The 23,978-nt window shown below is 34.6% G+C and overlaps 2 protein-coding genes across 5 annotated transcripts; one reads left to right on the top strand and one right to left on the bottom strand.

Moving 5' to 3' along the window:
* Positions 1-1,863: 1,863 nt before the first annotated feature.
* LOC131532539 (uncharacterized) lies at positions 1,864-14,008 on the top strand. Of its 4 annotated transcripts, XM_058764282.1 has the most exons (8): positions 1,864-2,022; positions 3,688-3,716; positions 4,926-5,019; positions 7,309-7,897; positions 11,167-11,307; positions 11,471-11,535; positions 11,950-12,216; positions 13,696-14,008. In XM_058764282.1, the coding sequence occupies exons 4-8, from the start codon at positions 7,318-7,320 to the stop codon at positions 13,738-13,740; spliced, it is 1,098 nt and encodes a 365-aa protein (XP_058620265.1). In that variant the 5' UTR covers positions 1,864-2,022; positions 3,688-3,716; positions 4,926-5,019; positions 7,309-7,317; the 3' UTR covers positions 13,741-14,008. The 4 variants fall into 4 exon arrangements, with proteins under 4 accessions (XP_058620265.1, XP_058620266.1, XP_058620264.1 ...); XM_058764283.1 differs by lacking the exons at positions 1,864-2,022; positions 3,688-3,716 and having other exon boundaries at positions 4,271-5,019; XM_058764281.1 differs by lacking the exons at positions 1,864-2,022; positions 3,688-3,716; positions 4,926-5,019 and adding an exon at positions 5,060-6,431 and having other exon boundaries at positions 13,696-14,005.
* Positions 14,009-14,986: 978 nt separating this feature from the next.
* pnpla1 (patatin-like phospholipase domain containing 1) lies at positions 14,987-23,577 on the bottom strand. Its single transcript, XM_058764286.1, has 9 exons — positions 22,787-23,577; positions 21,053-21,285; positions 20,124-20,189; positions 19,822-20,031; positions 19,590-19,650; positions 18,228-18,449; positions 18,015-18,147; positions 15,744-15,866; positions 14,987-15,640 (listed from the first exon to the last, which is right to left on the bottom strand). Exons 1-9 carry the CDS (start codon positions 22,989-22,991, stop codon positions 15,385-15,387), a joined length of 1,509 nt encoding a protein of 502 aa, XP_058620269.1. The 5' UTR covers positions 22,992-23,577; the 3' UTR covers positions 14,987-15,384.
* Between the last annotated feature and the right edge of the window lie 401 nt (positions 23,578-23,978).

Raw genomic sequence — 23,978 nt, 5'->3', positions numbered from 1 at the left:
GTAATTGTGCGAAAATTACACTTTATTAATCAAAACTGTAAATTTGTGTGACTGAAAAGGAATAAAAGGCGTCAGTTTTACTTTAGTGCTCATTTCTTTTGGAAACTGCAGTGATATGTACTATTGGTAGGCTACGTATTTCGCGTCTTGCTAAAAAGTGCCCCCAGGTACGTTATGCCATGGGACCAGGTAGTATTTATGGAAACTCATCAATGAAATCCACCAAATGAGGCCACCATTATTTTTTTTAATTAAATATTAAAGAAAATATTGAGTCACTGTGTGCTGTTGACTCTAGTGTTCTGCCTTACACAGTGTGAAGTTTGTGCAAAGGCCTCCTATACTAGGTCTGCTCCTCTAACCAGATACACCGAGCCAAAAATAACCAAGACCTTCCTTTGCAAGAAACTAAACCATCTCAATGCACAAGTCTGTGCAGATACACGGAACTTTCCATCAAAGAGACTCGTTAAAGATGGAGTGAACTCATGAAAGTTTAAGGAGTCAGGAAAAAATCCTCCAAAACATCTGAGCTGGCACTAAACCAGCCTTCGAAAATCAGTCACATGAAATTGTTGTGGAAAAGGTGCATTAAAAAAGTAATGATTAAGTCGCCATGACAAGGAATACACAGATGAATGAGTTAAACAGTAAAAGATAAATAGGTAATATAATATAATATAATTTAATATACAATGCAATGCAATTCATTCAGAAATTGTATTATATTATTGTAATACTTTTACTTTTAATTTTATGAACTGCACCAGATCAAATAAAAAAAATAAAATAATTCTCAGAAATAACCTGTCTGACAGAATACATAGGCTCATTTTTAGCTAGCTGGAATCATACATATGCAGACATTAAGGTCAGTTGGGGGGGTGAGGATTTTTCCTTCGTAAAATAATCTCTTCAAACACATATCATTATGAATGATAATGGCAAGGATTTTCTAAAAATGCATTGTTTGTAATCCCAGCCTTATTCCTAGAAGAACTTGCTTTCATAACCAAAGAGCTATGCATTATTTCCAGCATTTCACAATGAGCTGAAACAGACTTTCACAGTTTGCATTAGAACTAAATCTGTTCTCTTGAGGGTTTGTCTGATGCACTTGTGTGAAGGATAACTGGATGTTCAGTGCGGCACAGTGGCTTAAAATCAGTGAAGCGTACCAAACAGAACCTGTGCGGTCACTCAGTTACTAGTGTTAAGGTTACAACCATCACAACTTGATCTCATGAGAATGTAACTACTTTACATTTTGCTAAACTAGTGGCAAATTCGTACAAAGAAAAACGTTACCAAGGCCGCGTTTCTCATTTTTGTTTAGTTTAAACTCAAAAGTACTAAAATAAATAAAACTAAGTAAACTTAAAATAAAAATACAAAATGAATAAAGTATTTAATACTTAAAAAAAAAATAACCCTAGAAGTAATACATTTTCATATAGCAGACGCTTTTAAGAGGAACAAAAGCAATTTTGCAGAGCCAACCATATTTAATAATATAAAGATTTAATTAGACTAAATTACTAAATTAATTAGGCTAAACTAAATTACATAAAAATGAGAAAAAACACACAACAAAATCAAAACTTTAACATTATAAAAAAAATCCAGGTATTAAGAACTATAATTGTATATCGGTGATACTACAGTAATACTGCTGTGAACTACTATTCAACTGAGCTGAAAGAATATCATGAGGCTTCAAGGGGGGTTTCCAGTAAATGAGTACGGTAAATGTGAGATTGCCTTGCTGATTACTGTCTGTAAAGAACAGCAAGATTTTGGCCATGACTCTGGACTCGTGGACTTTGACTTGTTGACTGGTCACTGGACGCAATGCGATACACAGAGATTGTGATCAAGCAGACAAGAGACCCAGCTGAAATTCTTTCTTGCTTCTTTCTGCTAAACTTAGTCTCTCCACATTAATCTTTAACGACACTTGACTTGCAGTCCCACGTCAAATGAGTCGAACTGATGATGATGGAAAAAAGTCATGTAAAGTTAGTAAGTATATTTGCATGAGTTCAAACTAACTTTTACCGTTCATTAAAGTGTGAATGTTTAGTATTTTTGGTCAAGGCCATTTATTTGTTACATTTTAATTATTATGTATGCATATGTTTTCATGACAGTTTGTGGCTGGTATTATATTATATTATATTATATTATATTATATTATATTATATTATATTATATTATATTATATTATATTATATTATATTATATTATATTATATTATATTATATTATATATGCTCACTGTCACGTCAGCAAAAGCTCAAAAAGTGAGCTCTTTATTATGTGTTACTGTAATACAGTAATTAAAACCACCCAAACATTATATGTGTATGTGTTTGTGTGTATATACTGCATAAATTCATAGTATACTGTATTTTACTGTATATTTTGTTTAAAAGTATGCATCCATAAACATTTCAAATGATAATATGCTACATTATTGTCAGTCCATTGTTATTTTATTATTATTGATTGAAATAATAATTGTTTTTTGTCATTTTTAGTAGTTTTTGTTTTGAATATATACTTGTTTTTTATTATTATTATTATTATTATTATTATTATTACTTTTTTTTCAGCTTTAGTTTTATTTATTATAGAACTCAAGCTGAGAAATGAGAAATGTTGCCTTGGAAACTAGCTGAAATTATTATTATTATTTATTTTTCAGTTAATGTTTATATTTGTAAAAGTATTGAAAATGTTTTTAATTTTAGTTTGTTTTAATTTTAATAAACTATAATAACCCTGATTGTCACATTGTTGCAAATCTGATCATATGAGTCAAGAAAGAGATATTTAAATATATCTTAAATATTGTTTTGATATTATTTATAATAATATTATTATTCTATTATTATATAACACTATAATGTGTCACACAAATGTATATGGTTATGTAAAACAAATTGTATTCTCCTGTACGTTTTATGAGAAAATGGATGAGTTTTTGTTTAAACTGTATACATACATTTAAAAAAAAATTTTTTTTTTGCGCTTGTTTGTTTTGCTTTGTTTGTTTCTTAATTTTTAGTTCCCTATACTGTAATATTTATATAATCTTAAAAAAAAAAAAAAAAACACAGACTGTCTCTGCAAGTCAGAAAGCCCAGTAATCCTATACAGGTACACTGTGCATTTTAAAACTCCCAAGAAAGATACATTAAAAATATATTAAATATTACTTTGATGTTATTTATATTGATTTTTACAAAAAAAAAAAATACTGTTTGTCTTTCTACTTCAAAATTCCACATTTAATTCAATGTGATACTTAATTGTTTGTAAAATGTACTAACAATTTCTGAGTGAAAATTGTTTCTAAGTTCAGTGCACTATGCATACTACAAAAATAGCAAGTATGCTATTCTACGTGCAGCCTCACATGACAGTGGGAACATGGGAAACAGAGTGAAGTCAGTATTTTTCATTCTTCACTTCTGCTTACCTGTTCTCATGTATTCTTAACCATCAGAGCCCATCTGAGGAGAGAGACGGTCATGAGTCATGGCTGCTTAACATTTTATAGCTCTCCACTTTGTCACTCTTTCTTCACATGACAACCGCCCATGTGTTTTGCTCTTCTAACTGTACGTCTCTGTGTGTGTGTGTGTGTGTGTGTACCGTCCATCTGTTTCCACTGTGTCTGCAGCCCCAGATGCGCCATTCATCATTCTAAAGGTCATCTATCTTTCTCTTTTTCTTAATCTGTCCTATCTTCTACACCTGCCCAACCAGTACAGTTCAATAGCTTTCTATTGTCATCTCTGCCTTCCTAACCGCCAAGCTCATGCCACACGAACCCAAACTCAGTCCAAAACCTAAGCAGACATCATTGTATGCAATTATAGACAAAAATACTGTCCCTAAATTATAATGCCAACTAAGATGGATTCTCCATAGATTCCCTAGAAGAGTATGCCTGAATTCTAATAGTATTCATAAAACAGTAGGCAAAAGATACCCGGATGACTTGTGAAAAAGAAATGCATTTATGCATACTTATTACGGAAATAATATACTTAATATACTAATTGTTGTGCACTGAAAAAAATGATTTATTGAATTTACTACATTTTTTAAAGGTAAGTGGTTGCAAACAATTTATTTTAGCTACATTTAAAAAATGTTGAAAGTTAGTCAACTAAATTTGTTTATTTAAATGTAGCTAAAATAAATTGATTGCAACCACTTACCTTAAATATTTGTAGTAAATTCAATGAATCATTTTATTTTTTTTTCAGTGTGTGTTATTTGCAATTAAATGTATTATAGTTTAAGTTTATATTAAATGCAGATTTGACCCAAGTAGGACTGAAGTACAAGTTTATGTCATTTCATAATTATTTCTATTGTCTTTTATAATGTACTGCCAGTGAATGGGTGCCGTCAGAATGAGAGTCCAAACAGTAATCCATGTAATTCACATGACTCCAGTCCATCAATTAACATCTTGTAAGAAACAAATGCATCATGATGATGTTTCAAAATGTTTCTTCTGGCTAAGATACAAGTCTATAATCCGTAATAACGCTTCCTCCAATGAAAAAGTCGTCTCATCTGAATCAGGAGAGAAATATGCACAGATCAAGCACTGTTTACAAGAGAAAACAGTCTAAAACAAATATGTGGGTGGGTTTTGATATGAGAGGATGACAGCAGAGGAACTTTTTCACTGGATTATGGACTTATATTTTGGCCATAATATATGTGATGGTTTAAAGTTGGTTAAAAACATCTTCATGATGGATTTGTTTCTTACAAACACACAGCTTTTCACTTCACAAGATCTTAACTGATGGTCTGGAGTGGTGTGGATTACTTGTGGATTATTGTGATGTGTTTATCAGCTGTTTGGACTCTCAATCTGACGGCACCCATTCACTGCAGAGAATCCGTTGGTGAGCAAGTCATGTAATGCTGAATTTCTCCAAATCTGTTCTGATGAAGAAACAAACTCATCTACATCTTGGATGACCTGAGGGTGAGTAAATTGTCTACAGATTTTTATTTTTGGGTGCACTATTCCTGTAAGTGTCCAAAAACATTACATTCTATTCACTTATAATCACAGTAATCCATTATAATGCTCTGAACGATCTGTTTAAGGAAGCACTACTAATCTCATGATCAATTGTCAATTAGATTTATGCATGCTATTGTTTATTGACTTAAATACAGAAGGCAGGATGTCCCCTTTAGTTCCCTGGCTGACCAAAATCAAGCAAATCTAACATCAGTGTTAACCTACTTCTGAATAATTAAACTACTGGAGTTGAGTTAAACTCATGTGAATTATTCACTTGGGTGACTTAGAGGTAACATGGTGTTTCCTGACCTATATCTGCTTGAAAGATGCCAAAAAGACACAGGATCTCATGATAAGCCTTATTTTGACATGCGTACGGTCTCTGAAGGGAATTTAAGTTGAATATCTGCTCTACCACAGTCTTTGTAAGCACAGGTTATGTTTCGCCAGCCAGACTGAATTCTGCTGTGATAGGCCTCTGCAGTCATCAAGCTGTCAAGTGTTTTGATGTTATCGGAATGGAACGGAATAAGTAAATATGGTATCCGACAGTTTCTCAATTTAAAGGATGGTCAGGAACTAACCGAGCCTAGTCTGATGAATAGACCCGATTGCACTGTACATATTGATTGATTGTTTACAATTAGTTTTAGAGAGGATTTTGAAGCAGACACTGTGATACTGAGTTCACGGACACTTCTAGAGCCTGTGATGATGGAGATGTTTGTTTATCTTAAGCAAAAAGAGAATGAAATAACCAAATATTTCACATAAGGCATGTTCTAGAGAGAAATTAGAGAAGCTTAATTTGAAAACATGTTAACACATCCCACATGGTTTTTGCAATGCAAATGAGTTTCTTTTCATTGAGGAGATTTAAAAAACAAAACAAAAGAAAACTGAACTTTCTCAATTATCCAATACAGGTAAACAAAGATGCATTTATGTCCAGGCAACAGGAGAGAAACCCACGTGAGGCTTTTCTGTTCAGAATGCAAAGAAAATTAAATTTGAATGAATAGCGCCATCATGTGGAGAGCCTGCAATTACATCATGTGGCACATATGTAGTATGCTAATTGTTGTTTTTTAATGTCTACAAAAAGAAAAAAATAAGATATATATATTGCAGATCTACCACTACATTCATATCCAGTTGTAGTTCTATATTCATATGCTGCTACAATCTTGTAATAATTATTCATGGCGTTCATAAATATTCATGAAGTGGGTGGGCCATGAAGTCACGTGATCACGTGACCCACAGGGAAGTTTTTTCCGTTACTACTTCTACTTTTATAATGTGAAGTTTCATTTATAATAACGCTATTCGATCTCTACACCCAGAGGTGGTCTACATCCATAAAGGTGAGGTTTAATTTAGCTCTTCTGAAGTAATACTGTAGCGATACGTCTGATAAACAGGACACGAAACGAGTTAGAAGAGAGTGTCTACAAATGTAATGTGTTTAATATGTGTACAGGTAAAGGCTGTGTCTCAAAACCTACTTGCAGCCTACTTAGACAAGCATTTTTAAAAATCATAACCGTGGATTATAATGTCGAAAATATCTAAGTTTTGAAGTAGGAAGCTTAACGTTACTAGGTTTGGAGACACAGCCGTGACCTCTAAGTACCCAACTTCCGTTTTAACAGATAAGTGTAGCTCTTTATTTTTACAGTCCTGTTCCTCATGTGCATACTACTTATTATAGTAATTCCAGTAACTAGTTACTAACACTAAACCTAACTCTACTCCATGTGTAAGTGGACGTACTGTAAAATAAAGTGCATCTGATTATTAGTTTATACTTTAATTTTAACTGCTAGATTCAGATTTGCTCAGAACACAAAACTATTTCATTATATCGCTAAACATTACTCTGTACATTGTATGAAGTCAAAACTACCCCATTATTTACAACGGTTTTACTGTGTCTTTAACCAACTCTTCTGTTTTGGTGGATATGGGTTAAAATAATCAACTAAGAAGTGAATGTTTGTTTCATTAAAACTATGGCAAGTCATAACGTATAGATATTTGATATAGAGTGTTTCTTTGGAAACATTTGCTAATGTCTTCATCAGTTTTCTTTGCTATGTTTTGTTTTGTGTCAGTGAAGAGCTTGGGATGAAATACGAAAATTGGGCAAATATGTGAATATGGAAAAGATTTAGTTTAATCGTGTGCATTTGGGAAACATAAAACGCTCTAAAAGCTTATTTTTATTTTTTTATTTTATAGACATTGTGGATGCAGAGTACAAAGATGTCCAAGCTTGCTTCTCGTAACTCTCAGATGCTGTTGTCGAATCAGAAGTGTGCTAAATGTCTGGTAGAGACGTACGTCAAGCGGAGCCTCAGCCTGAATGAAGGATGCAGGAAACATCAGCTAAATAAACTCAGATGGCTTAAACCAGGAAGGCAGTCCAGACGGGCATCCAGTGACACCTCCACCCACCGCTTGAGAGAAGAGCGGCTTCTGAAGACCAGCGAGTGCCCTGAATGCACAACACAAGACCTTGCTACAAGGGGTAAGTGCCTCAAAGCACCAACCAGAACCAAATCATTCTTCAGAGGCTTTCTCCACCTCTTCTCTAAGAAGAAGACTGAACCCAAAGTGAAAGATGAACGAGTTACAGAAACAGACTCTGGACAATATACAATAGAACGGGGGCTTCGCTCTTCTCATAAAGGCTCACCTGGCCACAGTGAGACTGTGAGGAAAAAACACTCTCTGAGAAGGATCTTCTTTAACAATCAAAATGAAGAGAAAAGAGAGTCCTTACAAAAGGACTCCTCTCTTGTTCCTGGAGGTGTGGAGGGGCTTTCAGGTAAGTCTTGAAGTTGACGGGCCAGATAGTTTTAATAGCCCTGTGAATAAAAACAAGTGAACTTGTCTTGCAAATTCATAGTTCTGCCACTGTTCACACCAAGGATAATCACTATAATGCTAACTACAAAGTTTTAATGAGTGAATTATTTTGAGCTTTAATTCTTTAATCAATTCTGAGAGTAGGGAATAATGATAATGACACAGAGGAATGATATCGTTAGATTCACGTTTTGTTTTCTAACTAATGAACGATAGAAGCATTGACAACCAATCAGAAACTAGCTTCAAAGAGAATGAGTATTTAAAGACAACAAATAGGCAACGCAAGCTTATAATAAACAGAACATTTTTGGTGTGAACAGGCCATTATTCTGGCTTAAGTTAATTTATCTTAAGTGGCATTTAGGAAGCAAGTAAAGTTCTGTTCACACCAAGACTAATTTGGTACGGAATATTTTTCGATAAACATTTAGTTTGAATAGAGACACCTTTTCACTTTTAAAGGGATAGTTCACCCAAAAATGAAAATTCTGTCATTATTTACTCTCCTTCATGCTGTTTTAAGCCTGTAAGACTTTGGTTAATCTTCAAAACCCAAATCGAGATGCTTTTAATGATACCTGAGAGGTTTCTGTCCCTCCACTAAAAGTCCAGGTAACCAGAAAATGTAATGAAGGAGTCATAAAATTAATCAGTTTTTTAAAGAAACCAAAGTCTTATTAGTTTGGAACGTCAAAATTCCCTGGACTTGCTCTCATATGCAATCATATGCAAAAGATACATTTTGAGAAAAACAAATGATCATTTCACCTTCGGAGTCTTTCATTCATTTGTCGCGTGACTGACACAATGAATGAATCGACCCATGACCATCACTATTGTGAATATCAGAGGAAGAATCTGGAACCGGCGCTCTTGTCTCTGTTCTGTTATATTTGGCGTAGTCTGAAAACATAATAGTAATTACAAAAATCTGAACATGTAAGTAATGTTTGACTTCCTCTCTTCTTTGTGACAAGTAGATGTGAGAAATGGAGCGTACTGGGGTATTTCCACTTTTCTGTAACCACCACCTACTCCCAGGGAGTGAATTTGCATTTTTATTCTGACTGTATGCCATTTTTACACATTGGTCTGAACAAACAGATCACATGAGAAATTGGCATTTTTGACTTCTGTGTTGGTGTGGACAGGCCTTTACGCTGAAATGTTAATGCATGAGATGAGAAAACTGTACAGTGTGCAGTACAGTCGATGCGATGCAACTTAAGAAAACACATGCAAATAGAAAAATCACCAGATAATTAAGAAAACATCTTCATCAGTTTGACAGCACATGTGCTGCAAATACTCGCAACACAACCAAAAACAAAAACGTGCTGCAAGTAGCACAGACTACAACGGGAGGACCCCAACAAAACGAAAATGAACCATGGTTTTAAGGGCTGGGCGATTTTTTTTTTTTTTTTTTTTCGATGAATTCGAATTTGCGTTTTAAGATGATTTTATTTTTGTTAAATCGAGGTATTGCGATTTTTATGGGGTTTTAATAAAAATGTTGCCGCACGCATCCGATCAGATACATTGTCACTGCACCAATGGCAGAATTATTAAGAGACAATATTGTCCGTCAGCACTCTATAAAGGAATGCAATTTAGAAATAGCATCTAACATCATGGAGATGGATGACTCTTCACCTCAGGATGACCTTGTGCCAAAAAAAGGTAGTGATGTTTCCTCTGTGGTTTGGAAATGGTTCAGATTTGAGATGATTACACCTGGTCACTTCATACGTTTTCCATATCTATTTGATCTGTTAAAACGTTTCCATATGCACTTGGCCACATAAATGTGTCTTCGCAAAACAGATATAAATATGTTCTTTAATTCCTGTGCTATTTGCAAATTGAATGGAGTTCACGTCAAAGAAAGCAACAGGCGCTGCATTTTATTCATTATCAGCTAATTTCAGGATCAAAGACCTTAACAGGAGAGAGTGTGGCATCAGCACTGCCAAGATAATAGTCTCACTACTTTTAATGAAGATGATTGTGTGTTGAGTGTCTATGACTTAGTTTCAGTTTCATTTGCAGCAGTGTGTGCGTCAGCTTGCTGAAGAGATCTAGCTACTCATTCGCTTTGATGCTATATAACATTATATAGCCTGTAACACGCTCTCACACGTTTATTATTTGAATATTTTGGGAGGAGTAAAATTAGCATATGTGGTTCAACAGGCGCATGCATTTACACTTGTCCAGTTTGGTCTGGAATGCGGCCCAGACCACCTCCTGAAGTGGTTTCGTAAGCGTTTCGAAGGGCATTAACACCTGGTCATTTCACGATCAGATAGCTATCCGATCACAGAAAACGCATTAAGTAACCAGGTGAAAACAGAATACATGCAAAATATGCTGAAAGTCTGTTGCAGCTGGTAGTGGCAGAGTGAGATAACATTGGTTAAAATCGGTATTTTCTTAGTCTGTGTTCAGAAATATTGAATTTTTAATTCAAACTGCACAGTATTTGCTTTCATATTTCATTCAGATCTTCTGCAAAGATATTTAACTAAAGAATGTTTGACATTTATTTACACCATTTTGACCACTTTATGTGTGGCGTGCTCACTTAAAATACAATGTTCCTTAACCAGATGGTTTTCAAGTTACTAATAAAGAGAACGTTACTTCAGTCATGTTGCACACCAAAAAACCAAAATCATAAATCGGTCAAACTTTCAGAAAAAAAGCAAGATTTAAATTTTTTTTTTTGCCAAATCGCCAAGCCCTATGGTTTTATTATAGTAAAAGTGTAGTAACCATGTGTTTTTTGTTTGTTTGTTTGTTTTTTGGCATATTGATTACCATTTTAATAACCACAGTTGTACAAATACCATGGTTAAACTATGGGTAGTGTAGCAAAAACATGGTTAATATGTGGTTACCATGGTTTAACTATAGTAACCATTTTTTTTTGTTTGTTTTATATATATATATATATATATATGTATGTGTGTATTAATTAATTAAATAAGCATGTTTCTATATTTGTATTTGCAGCATGTGTGTTGTCAAATTGATAAAGTCGTTTTCTTTAGTTTTTTGTTGTTTTTTTTCTGTTTGCATGTGTTTTTTCATTTGCAGCTCGTTGAGCTCTCTCGTCTACCGACTTCTCCATATATGTGAACAGGCCTATACACTTAAATGTTAATGTATCGTTGGTCCAAACAACTATGTACAGTATGTGAATCTTTCCTCTGTTTGTAGGGAGTGTGGACTCTGATAATACATACTTTGAGAAGTTGTCAGAAGAACTGGAGTTGATTGTGAAGGAGATTCAGTTCAGTCCAAAAGAAGATTGTGCTCCACTGCCCTCTGCTGCTTCCTTAGGAGACTGCAGCTCTTCAGGTGACCCTCTCCATGAAATCTGACTAGCAAGAATCGTTGACGAGCACAATAAATTCCACAAAATATTCTGGGGGATCTTGCTTTATTTATTTATTTTTCACAGCTTATTTAAATTTAAGCTTCATATTGCAAATTGCAAATGTCCACACGTGTGTCTCCTCAGGTGATAACACTACAGAGAGGATTATCAGCCTGCTGAAGCAACATGGAGATATTATTGATCAGAAAGTAAGCATTTTAACCCGGATTCGTTTGATTTTAAGAATTATAATTAAATTGTTGAATCACTCCTTTGACATAATGTTCAGTCATTTGACTGTGTTATCTAATGAATGCAAAATTAATTTAAAGAAAATAATCATTTAATTATCGTATTTTATTAAATGGCTTTTTAGGATACTTTATTGTGAGTGGTCAGTTGCAGTATTCTGTGGTCATGCAATTTTATTTCTATTATCCATATTGATACATAATTATCCATTCAGGCAGCAAACTTTCTTACATTGCTGTTTTAGGTTCAACACAGCCTATTTTTTGCCACATGTAGTAAAATATGAAGAAAAAAAAAGACCTGAATTCACATAACCAGCAATAAATGCTGCTAGATGCCCTCATACCATTTCTGTGTAATTTTCTTTCTAGATAAGCAGGAACAAGAGTGTCCAAGACTTCCTCCAGAAACTGTCTTACAGCTCCTTCCAGCAGCTCGCCGATCGCTACATAGCCCAGATCCCCAGTCCTCTTCCCCAGACCACAGACGCCTCTCCTGAGCTGGTCAGACTCGCCTTCACCCTGGACTTCACTGCCAAAGTGGCTGGATTGTGCAGCCAGACGGTCGGTCGAATCATGGGGTTTGGTTACCAGTACCTTCAGGATTCCTTCACACAAAAGTGTGCGGCCCACAGACAGGTAAGAACAGATCAGGCAGCAAAAAAAGGGCAAAGGTGTAATTGTTTGAAGTAAAGTAATAGACCACAGTTGGGTCTTGGTTTATGTTATTAAAATGCACACTTTTTTTTTCTTTTTGAGTCTGTTAGAGCTCTTAAAAACCAAAAATGATTTTTATTTTTATTTTTTTACCCATGTAAGTCAATAAAAAGGTCCGTAATGTATTTTCTTTATTATTATTATTTATTTTTACCTTTGGTTCATGACCAAAACTTCTTAGATTTTCACTCCCTCTAGTCCTTAGACTTAAATAATCCATATTTTTTTGTATGTAAACTGAGAAACTGAGTGCTGATGGTTTTTAACCATCCTGTTCTTCAATTATAGTCTGTTTGCAAAGTCTGCATCATACTGTGACAGTTTCATAAAACAATTCACGCTGAAATGTGTTGCACAAACATCTTGGGTCTCATTCACTAATAATTGTGTGGATTAGTAATTCACAACATGAGTGTACATACACAAATGCTTGTTCTAATGTTAATGAATTTGGAGAATTCTAAATGAACAAACGCATGTCTGAGATCAATCATTTGCATATTTTTTAAACACATTGGACATGATGGAAATAGTCCCCAAACTGGCCTCTCGCACTAGTTGGATATATATATATATATATATATATATATATATATATATATAGCTGTCACCACCAGCTGATGTTCAGGGCCACCTATGAATTAAAACACATCCAAATCTTCATGTAAGGCCTTTCCACACAATCTTTCCTTTACAGCCTTTTGTCACTCTCAGAAAACATATGAGGCTTTCTAAAGAAATGCAATCATCTGAGAGATGTGCAGCAGGATTCAAACAATGGCAAGTGTGTTATCCTCAAAACCAGTTTAAGAACACAGTAAGCACCTTTAATACACAACCAGACTACAGACGTCTTATTTAAAGCACATTGTACTATTGGTGAATCATCATGTGTTTGTGAAAACATTCGTCTGCAGATTGCACAAATTGCAAAAAATGTGTTTGCACACTTAGTGAATGAGAACCGATGTTTAAAATATACTTCAGTCGCTCATTTGCAGAAGGATATGCAGAGTTGCAGGTGCTACACACCACGAGGAACAGTACAAGATTTGGCAGACATTTCTGCGTTATTAATAGATTATGGTGAATATCTGGATTATGGTGAATGGCCAAGTTTCTGTTCACCAAATGGGTTAATGTGTAAAAGTGGTCATGTTAGTGCATGTTATGTCTATGACAGGAACATTTTGCAGAAGCATTGGGTTGTTTTTGTAGCTTACTTTTAAATATATGCTTATTTTTCCACTGGGGAGGAACTGTGGAGTTTTGAAATTTAAGGTTTTTGCATTTGCACTTTTAGTTATTAAGTTCCAGTTGTTTCCTGTTTCTTGTAGGTGGTTTTAAATGGTTTACTGTAAGTGGTTTGAGCTCATATCGTGTTTTTCCATTTCCTGGTAGGTGCCTGAAGATTTGGAAGAACAGAGTACAAGTGATACAGACTGACTGAAGTCAAAAACGACAAAAAAGTGCAATAGAGTTAACTCAGGAAAAAACCCCCAAAAACTGTGATATATTTGTAGCTGCTTTTGTGAATAAGCCAAATTTAGTAGTTTGTTTATACTGTAAGCTTTATACAATGACCAACTGTAAAAATGACAACAGGGTTGAAACTGTGAATAAGAAATGTTTTTTTGAACACCAAATTAGCATATTCTAATGATTTCTGAATGATAATGTGACAATTGAAGACTAGAGTAATGTCTGCTTATTTTAGAAATAGAAAAAAAAAAAAAAACTTCTATTAAATTGTAATAAGATTTCAAAATATTACTGTTTTTACTGTATTGTTAATCAAATAAATGCAGTCTTGGTAAATTTAAGAGATTTCTTATAAAAACTTTTTTTTAAAAATCATACCAACCCCAAACTTCTGATCCATAATGTACATTGCAGATATTTGAGATAAATGTGTGACATTTAGGCTAAAACTGAACGTTTGTAGTCTCATGCTGTGTGCAACCTCATTTCAGACATGATATTTACGCTAAACAACATTACACTTGGGTATAAAATGTAAGATATGGATCACAACTATCATGTGTTATTTGGCTATATAAGGTTGAGCATCTCCTTACATATTATGTCATTTATTAAAAGCTAATTTGTCATGGTTTTTAACTGAGGAGGTGGCGTCAGTAGATGTTTGTTCTGATGGTGGCAGATGCGTCATAGGACTGCATGATTGAGGCCCATGTTTCGATATGCTCTGTTTTGTGCCATTGTGCTAAAATCATTTAGTAAAACCACATTTGGTTTCTTTTGGAGAGTTAATGTCTTTATAAATGGTTGCAATGAAATAATGGCAGCATTTGTTAGTGGATGTGAATGGCAGCAGTGACGTCTGGAATGGTATTAGCCACCCTTGACATTTCAGTGCGTCCTGTATAAACACATTCAGCATTGAGCACCATTGTTAATCGATCTCGACTGGTTCCTGGAGTTTGAAGTCGGAACTTGATGAAAGAAGAGTCCTGTGATCTAACCACCTCACCACCTAATTAATAGTCAGCTGTTGCCATACAACACAGGTGTCCTATATATTCAAAATAAATAAATGCAAAGGCATGCATATATGTTCTTTGGCACAAGTCATTATAGTTTTAATGATTATAATGGATGCTAGTTTAAATAATAATAAAAAATAAAGTTTTCATTCCTTTTGGTGGACATTCAGAAAAATATTAATTGCATTAAGCAGCAAACAATACAAACAATTGGCTATTTTATTTTCATAATACTAAAGCAAAATGTTAAAACTGGAAAAGTTGACAGCGTAACTGATTTGATATTTATATTTTCATTTTTTCCACAAAACTATATGCAGCTGTATATTTTTCTTACTGTTAATTATTTTTGTTGCCTTTTAGTTCATCAGCAAAAATATGGGCTCATAAGACATTACCAAATTTCATTGGTCTTTACAAAGAAAAGGACACTAATAATCTAGAGCATTGTTCCAATGCTAGTTGTATGTTAGTATTCAGTACTTTGCATTAAAACAATTCAACTTTCCATCTGAAGCAGCACAGAATAATATACAGTATCAGCTTCACTCTGTGATGAGTAACATTACCATCTCGCATGTATTTAATTTCTTTTCACATCGGCCACGTGTTGCTGTAATGTGTGTTGCACCTCTATCTTGTGTCTTCTCCACTTGCTCTCTGTCTCTAGTGAAAACAGGAGTGTGTAGAGGTTTGGGAGGGTCTGTGCCATGGAGGGACTCGGCGGGAAAACAGCAGAGGCGTGCCCATTCAGATTAGAGGAGGCCATGTGTCGCTCAGACAGCTCTCTGCGTCTGTGCTGCTCATCGTGAACTTGCACAGGTATGAAACTGATCAGACTCAGCATGCTTTGCAAAAGACAGAAGACAGTTATGAATTTCAACCTTCCACAATGGTAGCATTAACAATTAACAGCCGAAAAAAATTTTATTGTGTACTTACATATCTCCAAAGGCTTTCCTTGTAGAGGACAGTACAATTTTGAGTATAAAAATCATGAAGAGCTTAATACCATGCCAGAGCCAGTATGCCACATTCATAGCCTCAGTGATCCTTTTCTGATACCTGCAAAACAACAAATCACAAGTGCTTATGAACAACATAAGAATGCCGCCTTCTAAAATAAAAACCTTTTAGGTCAGGGTGTAATGGTGTGGTTAGGATGAAGCACACAAAGAAGGGGTAATCAAAATAGAGTCTTTAATTATAAATCCAAGAGAAAAAACACTGGAGAACGCAGGAGACAACTACCACAATCCAATTTCAACGCAAGACATTGGGAATTGAGAAAAACATTGGGCTTATAAACACTGGGAACGTAATCAAGGAGAACCGAAACAGGCGTGGAGCTAATTAATCAAAAACCATGGAAACAAACAAGGCAGGAGAACAGAAACACAGAAAACTAAACCAAAACAGAACATACATGTGACAAAGGGGTGTCCAAAGTCCAGCGTGCGGGCCAATTGACCCTTTGCAAAGAATCGGCCCCCTTCATTACTGCTATGTATTACATTTATATAGAATTGTATTATATTATTAATGTAGTCATGTAAGCCTATTGAATGTATTAAGGAAGTATAATGAACAGGCCAAATTTTTGTTATAAGATAACAGTTTTGTGCATTTGTATTTATACTAAATAAATGTGTTTATAGACTAAATACCATGAAGCCATTCTAGATACCACAGAAACCATATTGGTAATTATTATTATTATTATTTATTTTATTTTTTTACCATGGTAGTGAGGTGCCAAGTGTGGTTTTACCTGTCGTCGTCATGATCTAAATGTATGGATTTTAGTAGAGTTCTAACTCCGTAACAATATAAAAATTTTACCCTTTAAAAACAATGTTGTTAACATTTTTACAGATGTTACTGTTTGCAGCCACCCCTGTTTTAGGCTCTGCGTATTATTCTTATTTATCTTTTCATTTTCATTTTTATGCATTTAAAGGAAACTCGTGATGTATCAAAATGGAATTCATACTGAAACCAATGTTTATTAAATAATTGTTGAATTAATCTATTTAATTAACTGATTAAACTTAATTGATCTAATAATAAATACTCAAACAATGGAGTTGTATAAACATACACATTGCACATAAGTCTTTTTTTATAATTAGGATATAATTATTTTACTACTCCAATTCATGGTTACACTTTAGAAAATGAAACACATTTTACTATTAACTAAGTTTTTTTTTTTTCCTCAATAAACTCCTAATTTGCTGCTTATTAATAGTCAGCAAGGTATAATTAATTAATAGGTATGAGATAGGATTAAGGGATCTTAAATATGGTCATGCAGAATAAGCCAATAATATTTGCCTAATAAGTAATAAACAGCCAATATGTTGGTAATATGCATGCTAATAAGCTACTAGTTAATAGTGAGAATTTGGTTTACACTTTATGTTAAGGTGTCCTTGTTACAGTGTAATTATACATTTAAGTACAAAGTAATGTACTTACTATATGGTTAGGGTTAGGATTAGGGTTTGACTTTGGGTTACTTGCATGTAGTTATGCATAATTTATTGTTATTATAATAGTGAGTACATGTAACGTGTGACAAGGACACCTTAAAATAAAGTGTTACCAGAATTGGTCCTTAAAATAAAGTGTTACCCAATTAATTGTTAAATGGTGGCTGTAATATTCACATTAAATAGTGAAGACAACAGGTTAAGTAAAAATAAAACAAATATGTAAATTTGTACATGTACTTATTACCATCTATATAGCGTTAACCAACAAGTTGATGCACATTGAATGGAGTTCCTGAGGTAAACCAACGTTATGTGACATATTGTTTACGAGCTGTTTCATCGACGTCCTCCGTGATATAAAAAAACACTCACTGAGCGATTACATGAGACATGATACATTTCAGAAATGTGTCTTTTAACACCTTCTGATGTTCATTCATGTTTATTTTGTGATATAACTACAAATGAAGAGATGATCGGTTCACGCACCACACGTTAATTGTTTAAATGAAGTAGTGACATTTTAAATTTGAAGAATTTGAAAGCTATGGCTTGCCAAATATTGTCATATCATAACAAACCATACATCAATGGAAAGCTTATGTATTCAGCTTTCAGATGTTGTATAAATCTCAATTTTGAAAAATTTACACTTATGCCTGGTTTTGTGGTCCAGGGTCACATTTTCCGAAATAAACTATAATTAGATCAGTACCTGTCCCATAAGGTCGTGGCACTCCAGATTGGCAGTGTGAACAGTAAGAGCAGGTATGAGAGCGTCCGTTGAGGTAAAGCGACATTCGAATTACTCACAATCTCCAGCTGTCCCACGATATTACACAGCAGCACTAAAACAGAGAATAGGAGACTGTTTCACGTCTGTATCGAATCCTCCACTATCAGAAATGGAAACAGGACTCTACAGTACCTTCCTGGACCTCTACTGGTGAGTTCTTAGGTACTGTCGGCTCTTGATGGGATGGACTCGCGGATGAACAAACCCCATTGACTGCAGGTTGTTCAGGGCCGTTTTGATGGGATTCCTCTTCCTCTGCACGATCAGTCTGTGTCAGAATCCAGTGGTCTGAGCTCAACGAATCATCAGACGCATCAGACTCCTTTCTCCGTTGAGGATACAGCGGCAGTGCGTCTGTCAAGGTATGAGAGATAGCGTTAATGACAAGCAGACAGAACTAAAAACTTACTACTGGATAATACAGCATTCAAACTGGGCTACAATACACAATATAGCAACAGACAAAAACTGCCTGTCCAACTTTTACATTTACATTCAGAAAGGTCTCTCATATTATAATACTTTATATTTTTCTAAACAATGTGATGTCAGTAGCGTTCATACTGTAGGTACCATACTGTTCAAAAGTTTGGGGTTGGAAAGAATTTTTGATGTTTTTTAAAGGAGTCTTATATGCTCACCAAGACTGCATTTCTTTGATGAAAAACACAGTAATATAGTGAAATATTACAACAATTTAAAGTAACTCTAACCCTATTTGATTATATTTTGTAAAATGTGATTTATTTCTGTGATCAAAGCTGAATTTTCAGCATCATTGTCACATGATCCTTCAGAAATCATTCTAATATGCTGAATTGCTGCTCAACAAACATTTATTATCAGTGTTAAAAACAGTTGCACTGCTTTTTTGTACATTTATACATTTTGGAGAAATTCTCAGATAAATAAGTTCAAAAGAACAGCATTTTTTTAAATAAAAAAAAAAAATTGATTAATTTACTGCATCTGTGCCTAACAAAAGTACTTAATTTCTTTCCAACCAACCAACAAATGAATGAGTGAATGAAAATCTTACTGACCCCAACATTTTGGAATGGTAGTGTTTTTGTATATATATATATATATACACACACACACACACACACATATATATATATATATATAAATTAGTTCTAGCACATACTTTTTATTTTGTTTACATGTGTATAATATCAATGTACGAACAGCTTCTAAAATGTAAACCCTTTACATATGTACAACTTTAGAAATCCTCTGTTCAATTTCATGGAGTTATTTGAGCTTTTTTTAAGATTGGTGCGTCTGAACATTTCCAATCAAAAAGGGCAAAAGACTCACAAGCATTTGTGCATCTCTACAATTGTTTACATGAAAGGGTTTACAGTATGTTTTGGTCCTCCAAACGCTGACATTGTATGTATCACTCTTACCAAATGCAAAAAAGTAAGTGTACACATACTTTAAATGTAAATGAATAATAATGATAGTAATACAAATCTGATAAAAACTCACTGCTCTGCTGCAGAAAGTATACGGTATCTTGGTATCCACTGTAGAAAGCCCTCTTCAAAATCTGACAATCAACAATATATACAGTTAATAATGACAGAAATCATTTCATTTTTTTAATGAGCCAAAAAAAGTTACACAATGTTCAAGCTCTTTGTCTCTTCCAGGTGTTCAGAGTTGTTTACACTCCGAAAAGAAAAAAGCACCATAGAAGTGCCTGTGTTACAGATCTCACCCTCCAGTCCCGAGGAAACAAGGCATCTACCAGCCTGATGAAGTTGATGACGGAGCACTGGAAGGAGAGCTGCTGGATGATGGCATCGCACAGGATGGTGGAGGTATCGGACGGACAGATGTCCGTGTTTCCAGCAAACGGCGAGATGGTGAGGGTGGGAGAGGAATCCTCGATGGGCTGGATGTTTGTGAAACCTCCATCCATATAGTGCTGGGAATATACAGTGGTGTTGCATTTATAGCTTATTCTAGGCTGTCTGTTGGTTTAGTGTATTTCTGTAGTGTTTAGGCACTTTTACTCACCTCACCTTTATACTGCGGTGGGATCACGCCAGAATATACAGGGACAAAACAACTACACAAAAGTGCCTTGTAGTGGACAGAAAAAAAAGCCATTTAAAGAAAAAGTGAAAGAGAAAGAAAAACAGAGTTTGACCTGTATTACAAAGTTATAGAGAGAACACAATTTAGTCATCAACAAATAAGCCCAAGTGATGAATTTTATTCAGCTCTTCCTCTTTCTTGAAAAGAAGGACTGCATGTGTTCAGAATTTTTTAAGAAAACCTGATATTACTATGGGATGTGCAATATCTTGATTCCGCTTTCTAGAGTTTTGATGCCTTTTAATTCAAACTAATGAAGTTTATCTTCTTGTTGTTTAAAAATGAACATCCTACACTGTAAAAAGTGATGTTGACTTAACTTAAAAAAAAATTGAGGAAACCCGTTGCCTTAACATTTTTAAGTAAATGATAATTAAAAAAATAAGTTAATTGAATTGTCAAGTTCACTTAACTTTTTTTTTTTAATTATTATGTACTTAAAAAAATTGAGGAAACCCATTGCCTTAAAATTATTAAGTTAAGTCAACTTTCACTTTTTACAATGTAGGTTATTGTGTTTATTTTAGTATTTTCTATGACCTAATCTAAAGTGAGCACTATTTACTTCTAATGAATCATTAACAACTCATTTTCTACTGGGTTAAATGCTGCACATCAGTTTGGTAACAAGTTGTTAACAAAGGGTAATAAAACATCTGACTCTTTGCAGCTAATTAAACGATAATCATTTGTAGATAACTGTTTGTACATAACCTATTACCGGTAATATATTAACAATGTAGAGGCAGTTTATAAACTATGAATTAACTATAATGGATTGCAAATGCTGCTTTGTTACTGTATAAAATGTTACTCTGAATGAACATTTAAAAAATCATAATGCTTACATTAATAAGTTCATCGCTGGAATTAAATTCTGACACAATGACATTTTTTCCATCAGAGATGCGAGTCATGGAGATGTGCAGACGGCCTCTGGCGAGAGTGTGTGCGTTATCAGGTAGACAGCGCTGCAGTGTGACCTCCAGCCACCGGAAAATATCCACCGTGGGACTGAGAAGACCGAGCGGATGCTGTTTGGTAAATCGCGCAAACTCCAAAAGATGGTCTCGAATGCGTCCTATGAGAACAAAGGGTGGATTTAATGACTGCTGACTTCTTTTATCCAAGTGACTTACAGCACATTACACTGCTTACACACATTTTCAAAACACTGCCTCTTTTTGTTTTTCCCAAAACTTTTCACACAAATCCAAGAATTGCACACACAAAATACAAAATGCCTCACATCTCTCGCAAAATGAAGCACTGCGTTCAAAATATCACAAAAGGTTGTCTTACATTGCAAACACCTTTGCCATAATAGTATATTTTTGGATGTATACACAGTTATTCAAAACCTAAAGCTCTTCTTTCATGAGCTCCTATGTACATTTCTGTACAAGTTTGAAAGTAATCGGCAGAGAGATGTTGAAAAATTCACGGTAAACACGAAAGCAAGATTGAAACCAAACTTTTTTTTTTACGGTAAGCACACTGTAAAACCGAACAGTGAAATGAATGAAATGAAATGAGTTAATTGCACTCAAATAATAATGAAAGTTCATTAGACTTAATTGAAATAAGTTCTGTAAACTCAAAATGTTGTTGTAGTAAGGTGAACTTAAAATGATTGCGTTTTCTAGTTCCCAGCATGCTTTGCATCAGACAACAAGGAAAATAAATGCAGAAATGAAGTGTTATTTTGTGTGTTTTTGCACAAGATTAACATAGAGAGACACAAGTTAGTACTTAAATGTTGTGTTATGTTAAGATTTACATAGATTTCTGTTATGTTGGTTTTGTAATGTTACCGTTGTGGTGAAGAGTAGAGCTTGTGGTTAGGTTGAGGGTGGCTAACAAAATTTAAAGACTATACTGTATATACTGCATGTTGTTTGACTATGAGTCTTTTAGATAACTACATTAGCGTGTCAGTGTGCTGTTGCAAACTAGCACTTAACTATAAAGATCTGAATGAATGTGCTGTTTATGGAAGCAAGTTGTATATAATTTGTATGACCACTTGTCATAAAAATTTTAAGCTCTACTAACTTAAAAAAAAAAATTGAGTTTGTTTACTCAAATATTTTGAGTATTCTTAACTTATCGGGTTTTACAGTGCATTTGTGGTTGTGAATACAGTATTACACGGTATGAAAGAAAAGAAACACATCAACCATCTGTAGATGTGTATTTATAGGACTATTCTAAAGCCATGATTGAATGGTGTTCAGTAAAGCGATAAGTGTTTGCATATGTGAGGAGTTAGTGTGCGGCACTGATGAATTAGTGTGCCATTTGATTGGTTGTTTTTGATAATTCCTGTTAGATTTTTGTGTTGTGTTTTGTGAGTCAAAGGCTGAGAATTAGTGTATGGTTTTGCAGATTTGGTGTGTGGTTCTGGTGTTTCAGAAAGTGTGTGACAAGTAAAGATTTTGTGTGTAAGCAGTTGAAAAAAACTGTAAAGCCAGTACCAATCTGGTCCTGTTGAGGTGGGTTTTAAACCTACAACCTTTACAGTAAGTAAAATACTAAGTCCTAGTCAGTCAATGAAAGTTATGAATAGCAAGATCTCATACCTAGATTGGAGCCACAGACGACCGCTGCAGCGACGAGGGAACCAGCAGACGCGCCATAGACCCTCGGAGCTCCTTGCAGGATCCAGGCCGCGTTATCCAAAAGACTCTGCGCAGCACCGAGCTGGTATGTAGCTAGAAAGCCAGAACCACAGAAAGACACGGAGAGGTTGTCATGTTTAGACAGAACGCATAACGGTGATGACATGACTAGAATAATCTCAGATGGTACGAGTTCTTCAACGCTCGAACTGACTTTGGATGTGAAGCATCAGCACCTCATATTAAAACAGACAGTCACGGTGTTGTTAAATCAAAAACCACAGAAGTCCCTCCTTTCCCTCTGGGACACTGTGAATGATGTGAAGCCACTGAGGAGATCCGATTCTCAAATCAATTCCTCACTTCATGATGTCTAAAGTAGGCTTATTATATTTGTGTCGACGCACTTTGAGGCCATCAGAGGTAAATGTATTATTGTTGTCCTTAGAGCAGTCATGTGCTTGACATTTAGTAAATGTCTTAAAATGAGCACAGTCATGACTAGATTACCATAGAGATTAGCTAAACCCATCATAGATTTCAAGCACACACACCAACAGGAAGAACTGAACCTAGAAGAGCTATGAATCACTAAACCTGAAACTAAAAGTTATCAGCTTCCTCTTCTAAAACCAAATCATTTTAAATGTACCTACCATTCACATAGTTGATTTACTGTAAGTAATAAGCCAGTGATGTCACTTCCCACATTAAGGTGATTCTCAACAGTTTGGACTCAAAGGCACCATTGGTCACGGCAATATTCACAGGTCCCATGACTTTTCCAGTTGATCATGATTTACTGGATGAGGATTAAGGCCAATAAAATATTTTACAGCTTGACATAACCAGAAAAATCTGTTCTATGTTGATATAAATAAAGCTTATTGATAATATAGATTTTTTTTCTTCTTCTTCATTTAAATGACTTTTCTAGGTCTGGGAATCAAACTTTTATAAACTTAAATATAGGTTTTACAAGAAAGTGGGAACCCTGGTTCTTAAAAAAAAAAAAAAAGAAAGAAAGAAAGAAACAGAGGAGGTAAATTAAAATAAGAAATATACTAATTGTTAGTTGTTTTGTCTTAAAGTATTTTAAATAATTTTAATCATTTTGAAATTTGATGACGCCTCAAAGTGGGTCCTGTGTCCA

This window comes from Onychostoma macrolepis, chromosome 23 (assembly GCF_012432095.1).
Source record: "Onychostoma macrolepis isolate SWU-2019 chromosome 23, ASM1243209v1, whole genome shotgun sequence".
Taxonomy (NCBI): Eukaryota; Metazoa; Chordata; class Actinopteri; order Cypriniformes; family Cyprinidae; genus Onychostoma; species Onychostoma macrolepis.
This window is presented reverse-complemented; position numbering and strand designations above follow the sequence as displayed.

Excerpts from the sequence above, each read along its gene's own strand:
- LOC131532539 (XM_058764282.1), top strand. The coding sequence starts at position 7,318 with ATGCAGAGTACAAAGATGTCCAAGCTTGCTTCTCGTAACTCTCAGATG. Across the intron at positions 11,308-11,470 it reads AGGAGACTGCAGCTCTTCAG|GTGATAACACTACAGAGAGG; the intron begins GTGACCCTCTCC and ends GTGTCTCCTCAG. Across the intron at positions 11,536-11,949 it reads GAGATATTATTGATCAGAAA|ATAAGCAGGAACAAGAGTGT; the intron begins GTAAGCATTTTA and ends TTTTCTTTCTAG.
- pnpla1 (XM_058764286.1), bottom strand. The coding sequence starts at position 22,991 with ATGTCATCACCGTTATGCGTTCTGTCTAAACATGACAACCTCTCCGTG. Across the intron at positions 20,190-21,052 it reads CCAGCGATGAACTTATTAAT|GCACTTTTGTGTAGTTGTTT; the intron begins GTAAGCATTATG and ends GTCCACTACAAG. Across the intron at positions 18,450-19,589 it reads ATACTTTCTGCAGCAGAGCA|ACGCACTGCCGCTGTATCCT; the intron begins GTGAGTTTTTAT and ends ATACCTTGACAG.